The sequence below is a fragment of the Miniopterus schreibersii genome, assembly GCF_964146895.1.
Source record: "Miniopterus schreibersii genome assembly, chromosome: 7".
Taxonomy (NCBI): Eukaryota; Metazoa; Chordata; class Mammalia; order Chiroptera; family Miniopteridae; genus Miniopterus; species Miniopterus schreibersii.
In genome coordinates, this window is record NC_138108.1 from 23429546 (window position 1) to 23442737 (window position 13192).

The 13192-nt window shown below is 42.4% G+C and overlaps 1 protein-coding gene across 1 annotated transcript in view; it reads right to left on the reverse strand.

The window, feature by feature from the left end:
- Positions 1 to 8287: 8287 nt before the first annotated feature.
- Positions 8288 to 13192, reverse strand: part of AOX1 (aldehyde oxidase 1) — a 58823-nt gene continuing 53918 nt past the window's right edge. The window contains exons 32-35 of the mRNA XM_081141924.1: positions 11623 to 11688; positions 10436 to 10624; positions 9784 to 9951; positions 8288 to 8841 (exon numbers count right to left, since the gene is read on the reverse strand). Coding sequence (XP_080998050.1) covers positions 8791 to 8841; positions 9784 to 9951; positions 10436 to 10624; positions 11623 to 11688 — 474 coding nt within the window. The 3' untranslated portion in view covers positions 8288 to 8790. The remainder of the gene's footprint in view (positions 8842 to 9783; positions 9952 to 10435; positions 10625 to 11622; positions 11689 to 13192) is intronic.

A 13192-nucleotide genomic window follows, 5' to 3' on the forward strand; every position in this document is an offset into this window, starting at 1 on the left:
AGGAATCCAAACATCCCTGGATTTATAACTTCAGCAGTTTATGAGTTCTATCTTTGCAGGAAAAAGATTGTATTTTTTTGAACTAATGATCACATATAGTCTTTCTTACCTACTTACCATAGGTTTTATTTGGAGGCGGGGAGAGGTTGGAGAGAGTGGGAAGAGGAGGGTCTGAAATTAATGCTTTGTGGAGGTTACAGGTTGCTCAGTGCCTATTGACTCCACACAACATGAGAGATGGAAATGGTTTCTTCTCTCTTCCCCGTAGACCATTAGTACTGATCAAAGATGGAATCACATTCCGAGAGGACACAGGCATTTATATCACAAAATGCTTCACTTTGGCTGTGACCCCACAAATGTGCTGCTGAAATGACAGTGTGAGAAACAGTCTCTTCTCCGATTTTCCCTGTCACAAAGCTCGGTGCTAGGAAGATGGCCTAATCCATTTTCACTTAGAATACGCTGTTTTGTAACCTTCACCTTCAAAAAAGCCGTTAAGGTGCTACCTGTCTGCATTTCTGAGAAAAATATCTGCTTACTCTCATTGAGATGGGCAAAACAGTAAACCTCGGAGTCTGTAATGCACAATATTAGGCTTTCCTTGAAAACCAATTCCACATAATGGGTGTGAGGCTTTGCTATTTAATCCCGAAGTGATGGCTCAGCAGCTGTCAGTGGTTTCATATTCACAGGACTGAAGCTTTCCCCTCTCTCCGCAATGGGTCTGTACTCAGTACAGCAGCCTGCGTGACCGGGGTAGACATAAATACACAATATTTCAACCCACAGGACACTTCTGCCCTTGGCATGTCCCCACCCCTCCTTCTAAGAAAGAATCATAGACAAAATCCCAGTAGTTTTTCTAGATTGAACCAGTGTCTTCAGAAGACACTTATTTATTTTTTAAAATTAATTAATTACTTAATTATATTTTTTAATCTTCACCCAAGGATATTTTTTCCATTGATTTTTAGAGAGTGTGGAAAGGGGAGGGGGAGAGAGAAACATCAATGTGAAAGAGACACATCAATTGGTTGCCTCCTGCACAAGCTGGACCAGGGTCAGGGATTGAACCTGCAACCCAGGTACCTGCCCTTGACTGGGAATCGAACCCATGACCCTTCAGTGCATGGGCCAATGCTGTACCACTGAGCAACACAGGCCAGGGCTTCAGAAGACATTTAGAATATATTTCTAAGGTTCACTCTGGGGAAGGGTGGAGAATAAGAAATCAGGGAAGAGAAAGGACAAAGGACAGAGGAAACCCTACAAGGGGAATAAGCCACAAGCCGGAGATGTGTGCACCTTATGAACAGAAACATTGACTGCTCTAGTTCCAGACTATGTTTTCAAGGACGTTGATATAAGGAGCAAGCAGCCTTGGAAGATAAAGATAGCATCACCCTGTGGAAGAATCATCAAGAATTCTTACTGTCAAATATAATAAAGATAATGCCACCTTCTGGGAGGCTCACCACCCATTATAAAAGATTTGAGTTCCCTGATCTTAGGATGCCTCTCCTGTAACACAACCCATTGCACATCCAGGTGTCAACTGGCCCTCTGCACATTGCCTTGTGTGAACTGGAATTTGAGAAGCTGCCATAAATGCTACTATTCTAGCTACCTTATTGCTGTAAACAATAAAGTCCTTTGTCTCTGACCCAAGAGTCTTATGTCTTCTGTTAGCATCCATCAAATTGTGTCAGGCTAACTTGTTAGCTTGTAAGTAGGGTCAACTTCAGACCCTTTATAGTTCTTGACAATCACTGGATAGTATTTAAAATATCTTATAAAATTGGAAGGATTGAGCGTGACACAGAGAGATTCTCTCTTACAAGGATGGGAAAGGATGTTTGTGGGGCATGGCTCCTAGATCTATTCAGAATGTCACTGCTGTAACTATCCCTGTGTCTCTTCAGACCAGTGATTCTCACTTTTCTAAGAGGGAGTCATAGACTCTTTGAGAACTGACAGTTCTGTGAATAGACACACATTTTGCACAAAATTTTAAACATTTGTGGGTCCCTTAAAGGTATTAATTGGCCCTAAATCAGATCCCCTGGTTTGGACTGATTTTCCCTAAGGGTAAGAACCATAGTCGTACTGCTCACAACACACTGGCACTCAACTAAGGCTTACAGAAGGGCACAGGAATGAATTTAAGAAACAAATAAGTAAATTATAAGACTGAAATACTCCAAAATATGAAATGAAAGAGGACACTAATTTTGGGGGAAAAAGTAATAATAATAAAGGAGGTCCTGATAATTCTCTAAGAAAAATAACAATGTAAATGATCTCAGGAAAATAAACAGATTCAGACAAGGTGGCTAAGAACATGGACTCTACAACCAGATTATGTGGGCTCAGATCCTGACTCTTCCACTTGCTAGTGATGGGATCTTGGGCAGTAACTTAACCACTCTGTACTTCAGTTCCGTCATCTGCACAGGATGGTTCCTAGTACATAGAAAGTACTTGGTAAAAGGAGCTGTTACGGTAGTATCTAGATATTACTAAAGCACAGGCTGTGGGTGATAAAGATGACTTGCAGTTTTGGTGCAATGATGCTAACTGTTTGGTAGAGATCACCAAAACCTAAAGAGATGAGACCCACTAAGGGGCCTCATATCTGGCAATGCTAAAGAGAGAATGAACAAAGGAGGCAGAGACCCTATGATCCTAAAATATAAACTTGAGTGGAAGTCCAGGAACCTCACAGAAAGAAGGGTCTGGTAGAGACCATTTGAGTGAGAACTTAAAAAGAAACGAACAGAAATTTACCCATGACTCTCTCATACATCACACCATGTGCCACGGAGCTTGCTGAAAGTAACTGTCCAGATTCATTTCTTTCCTAACTTACTGGGAACTGGGGTTCGAGGAGCTGCCATAAGCACTACCACTCTAGCTATGCTATTGCTTTTTTTTTTTCCCCCCCCTGACCCTTTGATCCTTGGCCTTCTTTGGCTTTTGATATCTGCCTTTAGCTCCTCAGTTTTTGGCAAAATGGTGAGGCTTCTACTTCTGGCTCTTGAACCCAGCTTCCTCTGAACATTACTTTCAGCATTTCTCTGCAGCCTCGCTATGGAATGTCTTCATACCTCCAACCCCATCCTACCAGTTCAACCAACATTTAGTTTCCAGGGGGGTTTGAACCCCACAGTCCACTTGGTCCAGCAACAGGTATGGATGGGGCTTCCTAAACCTAGTTATAGACCTGGGTGAAGGGAAGGACATAGCTGGGAAGGGATGCTTCAATTATCTAGGCTTAAGAAACTCTACCTCTTCTAAAGAGGGGTTAAAAAGTTATTGCACAGCTCAAAAGTGAGAGGAAAAAATGAGGGGAATGGCTGTCAAGCTAACCATAAAGCCTGTTATATGAAAGTCATAGACTGTTCAGGGAGAGCATCTTTGGATTCATAACAAGAGAAGGAGAAAAATGCTGTGTGTTTTTATTTAAGGCTTTAGGCTTATGAAAAGCCAGTTTCAGAAAGTACAGAGCAATAATCGACTTTCTCCCATTTACCAGAAACTGTAAACAGGTAATATAGCAAAAAATGCATAGGAAGCTCTCAGAAATGAACTTTGGAAAATGTAAATATAAATAAGGAAGAAATAAAGAGTTAGGGGGACACTCACTGTACCTAGATTGTCTCTGATCAGCAAAGACAAAGGGTATGAACAAATGATGGAAGCAATGAGACAAACTGTTGATGAAGGCAGAAGAGTGGCACAGAGCAGTGGCAAGTTGGCTGAAGCACCTGAGGGAGATGTACTTTGTGGAAAAAACTATAACCATAAAATGTATCAAAATGAGAACAAGTACACTGCTCAAAGGACACAGAGTAATATTAACAAATGCCAGAGAGAAGGCAGAGCCATCTTATTTTAATTTTTGCTCCCATATTTCTCACCAAAGTCGTATTTGGTGAATTAAAAGCACCAGGAAGACTTGAAGCCCAAGATACTGGGAGATTTTTAAGAGAGCACTTAGCCTTTTTTAATTTGTTCAAGTGGTCAGATCGATCAAGGTGAATTATATTCCCCGACCTTGAAATAATTAGTAGATGAGATTGTGAAACCATAACCAGTAATCATTTGGACACATCGCAGAAAACTAGAGCAGTGATAGAAAACTGAAGACAGGCAACCTTTGATCCTGATTTTATAAAAGATGGATTTAGATGAGGTCAACTTTGCTCTCAGGCAACTTTCTGGATCTATTCTGGAATGAATTATTGATGCGAGGGCCTAGAGCACTGGTCCTTAAGAGGAGACCAGGTGCTCAAGAAAACCAACCTCATTTTCTTTTGAGAAAAGATTTCTGGACTGAGAAACCAATCAGTGTCATAGACACAGTACATGGGGATTTCACAAAGCACCTTGCACTGTCTGTGGTCCGTCTGCGGAGGAGACGGAAACTGGAAACGCACGATACCACAGAAGGGTTTGTACTTACTGAACGAAAGTTCTCTATTAACAGTGTTGATTAATTTTCTCATAGTTCTCCACTTGGCTTAGTCTGCTCGATATTTTAATCAGTGATTTACAGAGAGAAGGCAATGTTTATCAGATTTGCAAATAATAGAATAAAAGTTAGAAAGTGTCTCGAAAGGATAGAAAGCATTGTAAAATTTAGTAAGAATTTACAAGTTCCCAAAAGCACAAACAGGGCAAACATCACTTTAAAAGTCTTCGGGCATTTCATATGACTGCAAATTCATGAGCCCTAAGTGACTTTTCCCTAATTCCTAAGAGTCTATGATTTCATAAACATTAATAGTACTTAAAGACTGTAGCAAGCAGCAACAGCCACAATGAAAAATATAAACAAATCAAAAGGTCATTGCATCTTTTAACTAGTTCTAAGTACATTAAGGTTTTAAAGTCCTAATATTTCCAAACACCATTCCAATAACATTGCAATTGCGTCAAAACACCCATACGAAGACTGTTTCCCTAAGCATATGTTACCCCAACATACGTTACACTAAAATGATCAGAAACAATTGACATGGTGCCAAGAATATAAGAGTCATATGAAAAATTCACTTTATTTTCTGGGAGCTGCCTCAGTTTCCCTTCCTGCTAAATAGGGGTGGATAATACTTGCCAACACTGCTGGAGAGGTGGAGAGGCATGGGTCAGAAAGAGCAACAAATCAATCTTTGCCAAGCCCTTTGGCGTAATTCCTGGGAGTGAAATGCTCGAGTACCCTGATCGTCTTGTTAAAGACAATTCTTATGGCAGAGTAAGAGGTTCATGACTCGCCACCCAAGCTCCCCATGAACTCCTCTCTGGCTCCTTAGGAGAGTGTGGGTGCTCACCACCATACCTGGGGTGCAGGACCTGCACTGGGCACTGTGGCCTTCAGTAATTCTTTCCTGAAGCCAAAGAACACAGAGGATCCGCCCTGAAATCTGAGGGGTAGGAAGCTCTCAGAAAGGAAACAGAGGCTTCTGGTTGGTAAAGCTGGAAGGAGCACAGGCCTGTCAGGTCCCAGCTGGGGGCGCTGTCATTTGTTCACATTGAAGATGCCTGGAAGGCCGCCCGGGAAGAGAGCCCATTGAGGCAGCTGGGAGAGGGAGTCCTCATAGTCAACACAGGGCTTGACTTCAAGGGCATAGATTGGATTCAACCAAGACCACAGACAATAAGATCATCTGCTTTTATTGTTCCCTCCCTCATTCTGCTACTACTTGGGGGGAACATTCTTGAATTGTAGGGATTTATTGTGAAGTGTTCTGTCCATAAAGAGAGCTCCGGCTTTTCTACTTCTCATTTCCTGTTCTAACGTGGAGGGTTGACTGTTGTTTCATTCACTTTGGGACATTTTTAACTAATGCATCTTCAGTACCTGAGTTAAAGATCCTCCAGAAACTTACCCTGAGACTAACATGCCCAGCTGTGTGCCTCTGATGGTGTGAGGGGCTTCACCAGGACAAAAGGACAAATAGGCCTGTGATGTTCCTCCCCCGCCTCAGTCTCTAGCCCTGTGGTCTGCCAGCAACTTTTATGGCACACCAATTCCATCCTTCCCCCCAAAGTGTTTATAACTTCCTCTGAGGGGCATTTGACACATATAGTCTTGATTAAAGACTATTATATAACATGCCAAATTAAAATATCCATGTCACAAGGGTTTTTGTTTCTTTTTTTTCTGGCTAGAGTTAGTAGCATGCCTATTTACACAGACCAAACAAGACGCAGCCTTGTTTTTCTCATTTTATTATAGGAACCAAGGTAAATGTGCATCGTCCCCTTTCCCTGTCTTTGTGCACAGGAACCAGATCAAAATCTTTGCAATGAACTCTGATAGAAGAAAAAGGTTATACAAATGCAAGAAACATTGCCGTTTCCAGAGTTTCTTGTTTTGTTTTCCCAAACAAACAAAAGGATACAGTTTTCCTTATGACTGAACAATAAATATATTTCAGGATCTGAGTTCCTCTCGATGACTTGTGTGGAGGAAATGATTCTATAGATTGAGGCAATTTTCCTGTAGCCCATTCTTTCTGAATAGCTGAGCCATTTAAGATGCGTATGTTGATCTTGTTTGCCTGAGTTGATCAAAGATCCCTCTTTGTGACTGCAAAATTATGTAACACTGCATTGTATTCTGTTTTATTTCAGCAGGACGAATGTTTGGCTTCCTTTCAGAAGATAAACAATCAAGATTTGCATTCTTAAACAACACTGGTTTGGGGTAAATCATAAGAGTATGAAATAATAGTTAAAAACTTAAAAATCTTGAGTTCACAGAGTCGAATAAAAGTTTTCATTCTCATCGCCACCTGCGAAACATGTTCTTTGTTCTTTACTCATATTTGCAAAGTTCAGAAAACAAGAAGTTGGCAGCAGTAGATAAATAGCATTATTTCGGCACCCCCGGGAAAACACCCGCACAGTCCACTGCCCCTTCCTGTTAGTGAGAGGGTTCTGGAAGCCTTGCTACCTCCTCAGGAGAGGAAACAGGTCACAGAGGAAAGAATGCAGTCTGGGAGGAGACAGATGAAAAGCAAGGTCCCCCTGAACCTGGGTGGTCTCGGGTCCATTGCGTAGCTGCACTGAGCCTCCCTGTCTTCGCACAGCCCTGTGTCAGCGCCCCTCGGGTTCAACCTTGGCCTGTGGTGCTGAAAACCCTGACACAGGGCTGCCCTTGGTGCAGCGTCAAGGACAGGGAAAAGCAAGGGGCACCTGCCGTTCGTGGATTATGTCTTAGAGAAGCCTCAAGAACTCAAAACAAAAGCGAGGCCAGAAAATGATTTTGTCCATTCTGATAAAAAAGTTAAGAATCTCTGCTTAAAGGAGCAACATATTAAAATGTAAACTAACTGTGAAATTTATTCCTAGCTTTCTGGCATGATTTCCCTTCTATTCTTGCTGGTCAAAATTTTATAAGTATTTGCAAATGACCTGAAGGGTTTACACTCGCGTGTGTTCGTGCGGGGTTCAGGGAGACAGACGGGGAGGAAGGGAGAGATGAAGAACACAATAAAGGGAGGCTGATGCCTGACACTCAGATGAATGCAAACGCAGTTACAAAATGTAGTCTGAAGGCTCAACAGAATCAAGTGCTGCCCATCTAGCAATCCTAGTACCTTTTACAAGTAGATTCTCTCTCCTGTTTGCTCTCTCTCGCTCTCTCACTCTCGGGCAAGCTCTCTCCCTTTTCCCCAGAGAACTATGAATACAAATTGACATGGGTTTGTCACAGCCATAGAGCAAATCATCAGCTCACAGTCTGGTCACTTGAACACCTACTTTCTGCCGTGGTTTCTCTGTCTACATACATTTAGAAATAACAACGTGGAAAACTTACCTTTGTTCTGTTCACAGAGAAAACAACTTCATTTGATTTCTTGGAGTAGACATTATGCTAAAGGAACTGGCTGAAAGCTGTGAAGTCCTATGGAAATACCTGCTGCCGTGTCTACCTGTGTCGCCTCGATGCTCTGGCCGGGGGATGGACAGCTGGACCGAGGGCAGCCCCCATCGGGTGATTTTGGCCTGTTCTCTGAGTGTGTTCTTCCAACCAAATCCTGCCACTGTGCTCTCAACCCTTACATCCCCACCTTCCTCTGCTAACTCCAGTTTCCTCTTCCTTTAAACCAATTTGAAATTTCAATCTCAACCTTGTTCTTATACAATGCACACTTCTCCCTGCCCTGGAGGTGACCCACTGGAACAAAATTTTGTACAGTCAGCGACAAAGACCTTCTTTAGTCAATGAAATGGAACTAAAAACCGTGTAGACATAACAAATTCAGGAGCGTTTCTAGGTGTTAAATGTGGTTGTTTATTAATTTGTCTTAAATTACAGAACTAATGCATATTTTTAAAAACTAAAAATACAAACACATATAAAGTAAAAAGCGAATATCCTTTACAGTTCATACTACTAATAAAATCATTTTGAAAATTTCCTTTCACTAGACAGTATAATTTCTGTTGGTGGATACCAGCCAAATATGAATCACAGACAAGTCATCATCTATTCCATTCAGCTGCAAGGTTTAAGGGGCAGGGTAATGGGAACGATCTTCTAGAGGAAACCAGTTAGTGTTTATACATTTAAAATATGATTTCTAAATTGCTTAAGCATATCTATCAAAATCTAAACAGAACATTTAAAATTGGCATCACATAAAAGCGATACTCTGTGAAATGATTTCTGAACTGTGAAAATTTGTCTTTCAGACCGAGCATCTTCGAGCATGGAAACTGGATAGGTTGCTATATGGGAAGAGCCACCGATTTTCTCGTAAGTTCGTACTTGATTCATACGGGTATATTCCAAGGAACATAGGATCCGGGTTTGTCTCTTGGAATCTAGAATAAAAGGACAAATTTATGTTTGCATTTGGAAAATGTTTGTGACAGGTGAAAGACAGCAGAGCATTAAAATGGGATAAAAACCACCCCGAGGGTGACCAGGACAATGAGAGAGCTGGCAGAGGCGGCATGGGAAGTGTGGAGGAATCCGGGGAGGACTGAGGGTCGGGGGGACGGAGCAGCTCAGAGCCATCCCATCCTGAAGAGGGACAAACGGAAAGTGGAATCAGTCTGGGTTTCTCCAGGGAGAAGAGGTGCCTCACGGGGTTAGGAAAAGCTATAAGGGGTGCCACAAAGAGCCAGCAGGAGAGGAGGTGTGGGGGGCTCTCCCCTCAGTGTAGGAATAAACAAGGAATAGCTTGTTTAGGGTCAGAGAGGTTACTGGGAATGACATGAATTCCTCCCACAATTAAAAATCCCGTCACTGAGAATGACCAAGGAGAGCTGAGATGTTTGCCCGGCAGGCGTGTGGATGTAGCTGGGAATCCTGCTACCAGGGGCTGGGAAAAGGCCCTTTGAGTGTGTGCAGCTCAAATCAGGACTCGCACACTCTCAGTGCCTGGTTGGGTGGACTGAGATAGACCATTGGAGTGGCCCATATTTTTGGCCTGGGTGTCTTAGGCTCAGGGCACAGTTCCTGAACTTTTATTCTGGACCAATGTGTCCTGGGAAGAAAACAAAACAAGGGAGGAACATATAACTGATGATAAAAAAATAAACCTTCTTTTCTCGAGTGGTACAGAACTGAGCCCCACTGCAGGCCAGGCAGGGCCAGGCTGGCGGAAAAATGCAACTCAAGGGCCACTCTGCTCTTCTCCTGCTCAAGTGCCCTTGGCATTCTGGTCACCTTTTCTTCCACAGAAAACCACCATGGTGGGTTAATAAAACTTGACCACAAGACAGGGGAGAAAAATTCAGAATTTAATGAGCAGAGCATACCATTTTTGTGAACTTATCTTCACAGCCCATTCTAATCTTCTCTGGGGTGAGTGGACTACTGAGCTTCAATGGTCTAGACAGGCCTCTCTCCTGTCGCGCTGCATTCACTGCGTCACGGATGGCAAAAAACACCGAGCACCCCAGGAATAGGCTAGGCTCTCCCAGACCCTTGAGGGAAACAAGTTAACTAGATTATGACACTTTCTCTCTGTATATATACGTATATATATGTATATGAACATCTATAGGTACATATGCGTATGTATAAAATATTAACTATGTAAATTATATACATAACTTTTTCCTTTAAAAAAGCAATTTACTATTTAAACCCAATATTTCCATTCTTAGGATTCCAGTCTAAGGAAATGAGCCGAAATGGAGAAAGGAGATACAGGCATGAAGATGATTACCACAAGGTAAAAAATCAGATGCAACCTGATGGCAACAGTAGTTGGTGCTAGTGTACAAGACTTAGAGTATTTGTTAAAAGTTTATAATGTTGTTAAATTATTTTATAATTAAAATGTAAATAAGGCGTTTTCTTCTACAATCCTGGTAAAAACCCCAAAGAACCAAGAGAGGAATGTAGTCCTTCCATCCCTGCAAGAGTATCTCATACACATGTGTTTATTCACAAAGTATAGCTTACCTTAGATGAATACAGGGTATTTGAGTCGTGAGACGGAGGCAATAAAGAAACGTGAAATTCTGCAGGGATGTCACAGACGGTGGGGATTTTGTATTGGTCTGGACCCCGAGTGTACAGGACACCCTGAGGAGAATATTTCAGTTCTTCGATTGTATAAAGTCCCATGCCTTGAATAAATGCACCTTCAATCTGAGGCAAAACAAAAAACAAAATTTAGAATTTCCATGTATGAGAAAATATAGTCAACAGGAGCCTTTCAATGTCATGCTGTTTATCTGGATTTTTAAAACACAGTGTAGAAGGGTTTTCAGCATGTCTTGGGGAATGTCTCTGAAAGTTTACTTAAAAGCTTATCTAAAAGCATTTCTAAACATCTTACAAGCACTAAATTCCAAATTAAAGGCCTTGAGTTCAAATCTCAGCTTGACGTTAGAATGCCAAGGGCTCTAGAAGAGACCTCAGAAAGCCTCTCTCTCACTGCTGTGTCCACAGACCCCAGCTCCCTAGGAAAGGCTCTTGGGGCTCTAGAACCAATAATCTCCTGCTAACGTCCTTGCTCACAAGCTGGCCGGCCTCACATTTCTGGACTGTTTCCTCTCTTGTAACATAAAGGGTTTGAGCTGTGTTCTCTAAGCTTGCTGAACAGCTTTGAAATGCTCCAGTTCTTAGATGTGCTAGGCATTTGAATATTTATATAAAACAGCATGTGATTTTTCAATCTTGTCAATTACTTCAAATTTAAATAAAAATGTCTGTGGGCAAAATAGGTTGCCTATCTATCACTACTGCTACAGTTATTTGACATTTGTTATCCCAGCCCAGCTTCAAACTCCTCGAAGCCGAAGGCCGTGGGATGCCTGCGCCGAGGCTCAGCGCTTAGCACTGCATTTCACCTCCGTCCCGGACCGTGGGGCTCACTCTGTCCCCTCGGGGCTCAGTCCCTCTCATTCAAGCTCCCCAGTCCCAGGCTGCGCATTTCTTCAAACACTACCTAAAACACCTCTGTTTCCTCCCCTTTTTTAAATAGTAAGAGATGTGAGTTCTGTGGCCGGTCTGAATAAAAAGATTCTGACAACAGGGATAGAAAAGTAAGAGGATGATGAAGTTAGACGCAGTGTTTTCCCTGAAGATCCCCATAGCAGTTTGGTTTTTACAGCTAGGCAGTGAGGCAAGTCCGTTACACATACCTGGCCTATGTCAACGGCGGGGTTTACACTGCAGCCAACATCCATGACAATGTCTGTTCTGATGATCTAGTAATAAAAAAAGTTAAAATGTTTACTGTGATGAACGCAACTGAGGGAGGGAAAGCTGAGGAATGGTTCCTGCTGGGATGGCGTCGATATACAACCTTTCTTTGGGCCACATTCTATTTCAGCAGAAAGAAGTGGTATGATATTTTTTATGTCACCAAGTTTATTATGTATAAACTTCAGAGTTACACAAATACTCTTAACCAGCTTAAACATTGACTGTTTTTATTGGAAACAATAGGAGAGAAAAATATTGACTTGGCTTGGATTCCAGCTGAGTGACGTAGTATACTGAGTTGAATCCACTACAATAGACATAAGATACAACACAGAAAACATCTACGGCACTCATGATCCTCGTTGCGAAACTTTGTGGCAAACACGCAACCCAATGTCCAGAGTCCAACTGGCAGCTTGATGTTTCCTGAGTCAGGAACTCAGGGTACATCAGCAAAAACAAATTTCAATCATTATCTGCTGTTCTCGATTTTTCTTTAATATTTTTATTGATTTCAGAGGGAGGAAGGGAGAGAGAGGGAGAGAGAGATAGAAACAATGATGAGAGTCACTGACTGGCTGCCTCTTGCAGGCCCGCCCTGGGGATCTACACCACAACCCGAGCATGTGCCCTGACTGGGAATCAAACTGCGATCTCCTGGATCATAGGTCGATGCTCAACCACTGAGCCATGCCGGCTGGGCTCAATTTTTCATTTTTAGAGCCGAAGAGAAAATAAATCTAACATTGAAACTCGGTGACTAAAAATTCTTATGAAAATTAGTGATCCAGAATGTTCTACTACAATGAAACTTCAGGTATTCACCTCTCTTATTTAAAGACATGAAATCTAAAGTTCTCTTTGACACTAGTTGGTAAGACTGGCCTTCTGTGAGACAAGTGGCCTCCACTGGAGGGGAGGGGAGGGGAGGTGCTCTCAAGTCTGCAGTGTCAGTGAAGGTTTTGCTTTCCAAGCTGTGGACTTAAAACTGCTTCTCATTGTCTTTTTTTTTTTTTTTTTTTTTAAGTATATCTTTATTGATTTCAGAGAGAGGAAAGGAGAGGGAGAGAGAGAGAGATAAAAACATCAATGATGAGTGTCATTGATCGAGCCCGCGACCCGGGCATGTGCCCTGACCGGGAATCAAACCCCGATCGCCTGGATCCCAGGTGGACGCTCAACCACTGAGCCACGCCCGGCTGGACCTCTCATTGTCTTCTGATAGGGCTGGAGAGTGGCTTTAGGTTGTGGTTGCCAACCTCCAAGGTGGCCTTCAATGATCCCCACATCCTGGTATCATAAGGATGAAGCTTTACGTAGTCCCTTCCTACACTTTACCAGGATTGGTTTATGTGACCAGTAGGATATGGCAGAAGTAACAGTATGTCACCCCAATATTAGTTATAAAACTGTCTTGTTAGCAGATTATGGATGCTTATGAAATCCTTCAAGAGTGTCACATGATGGCACGTCACAAAAGCGGTCACCATTGCCAGTTGTCCCAGC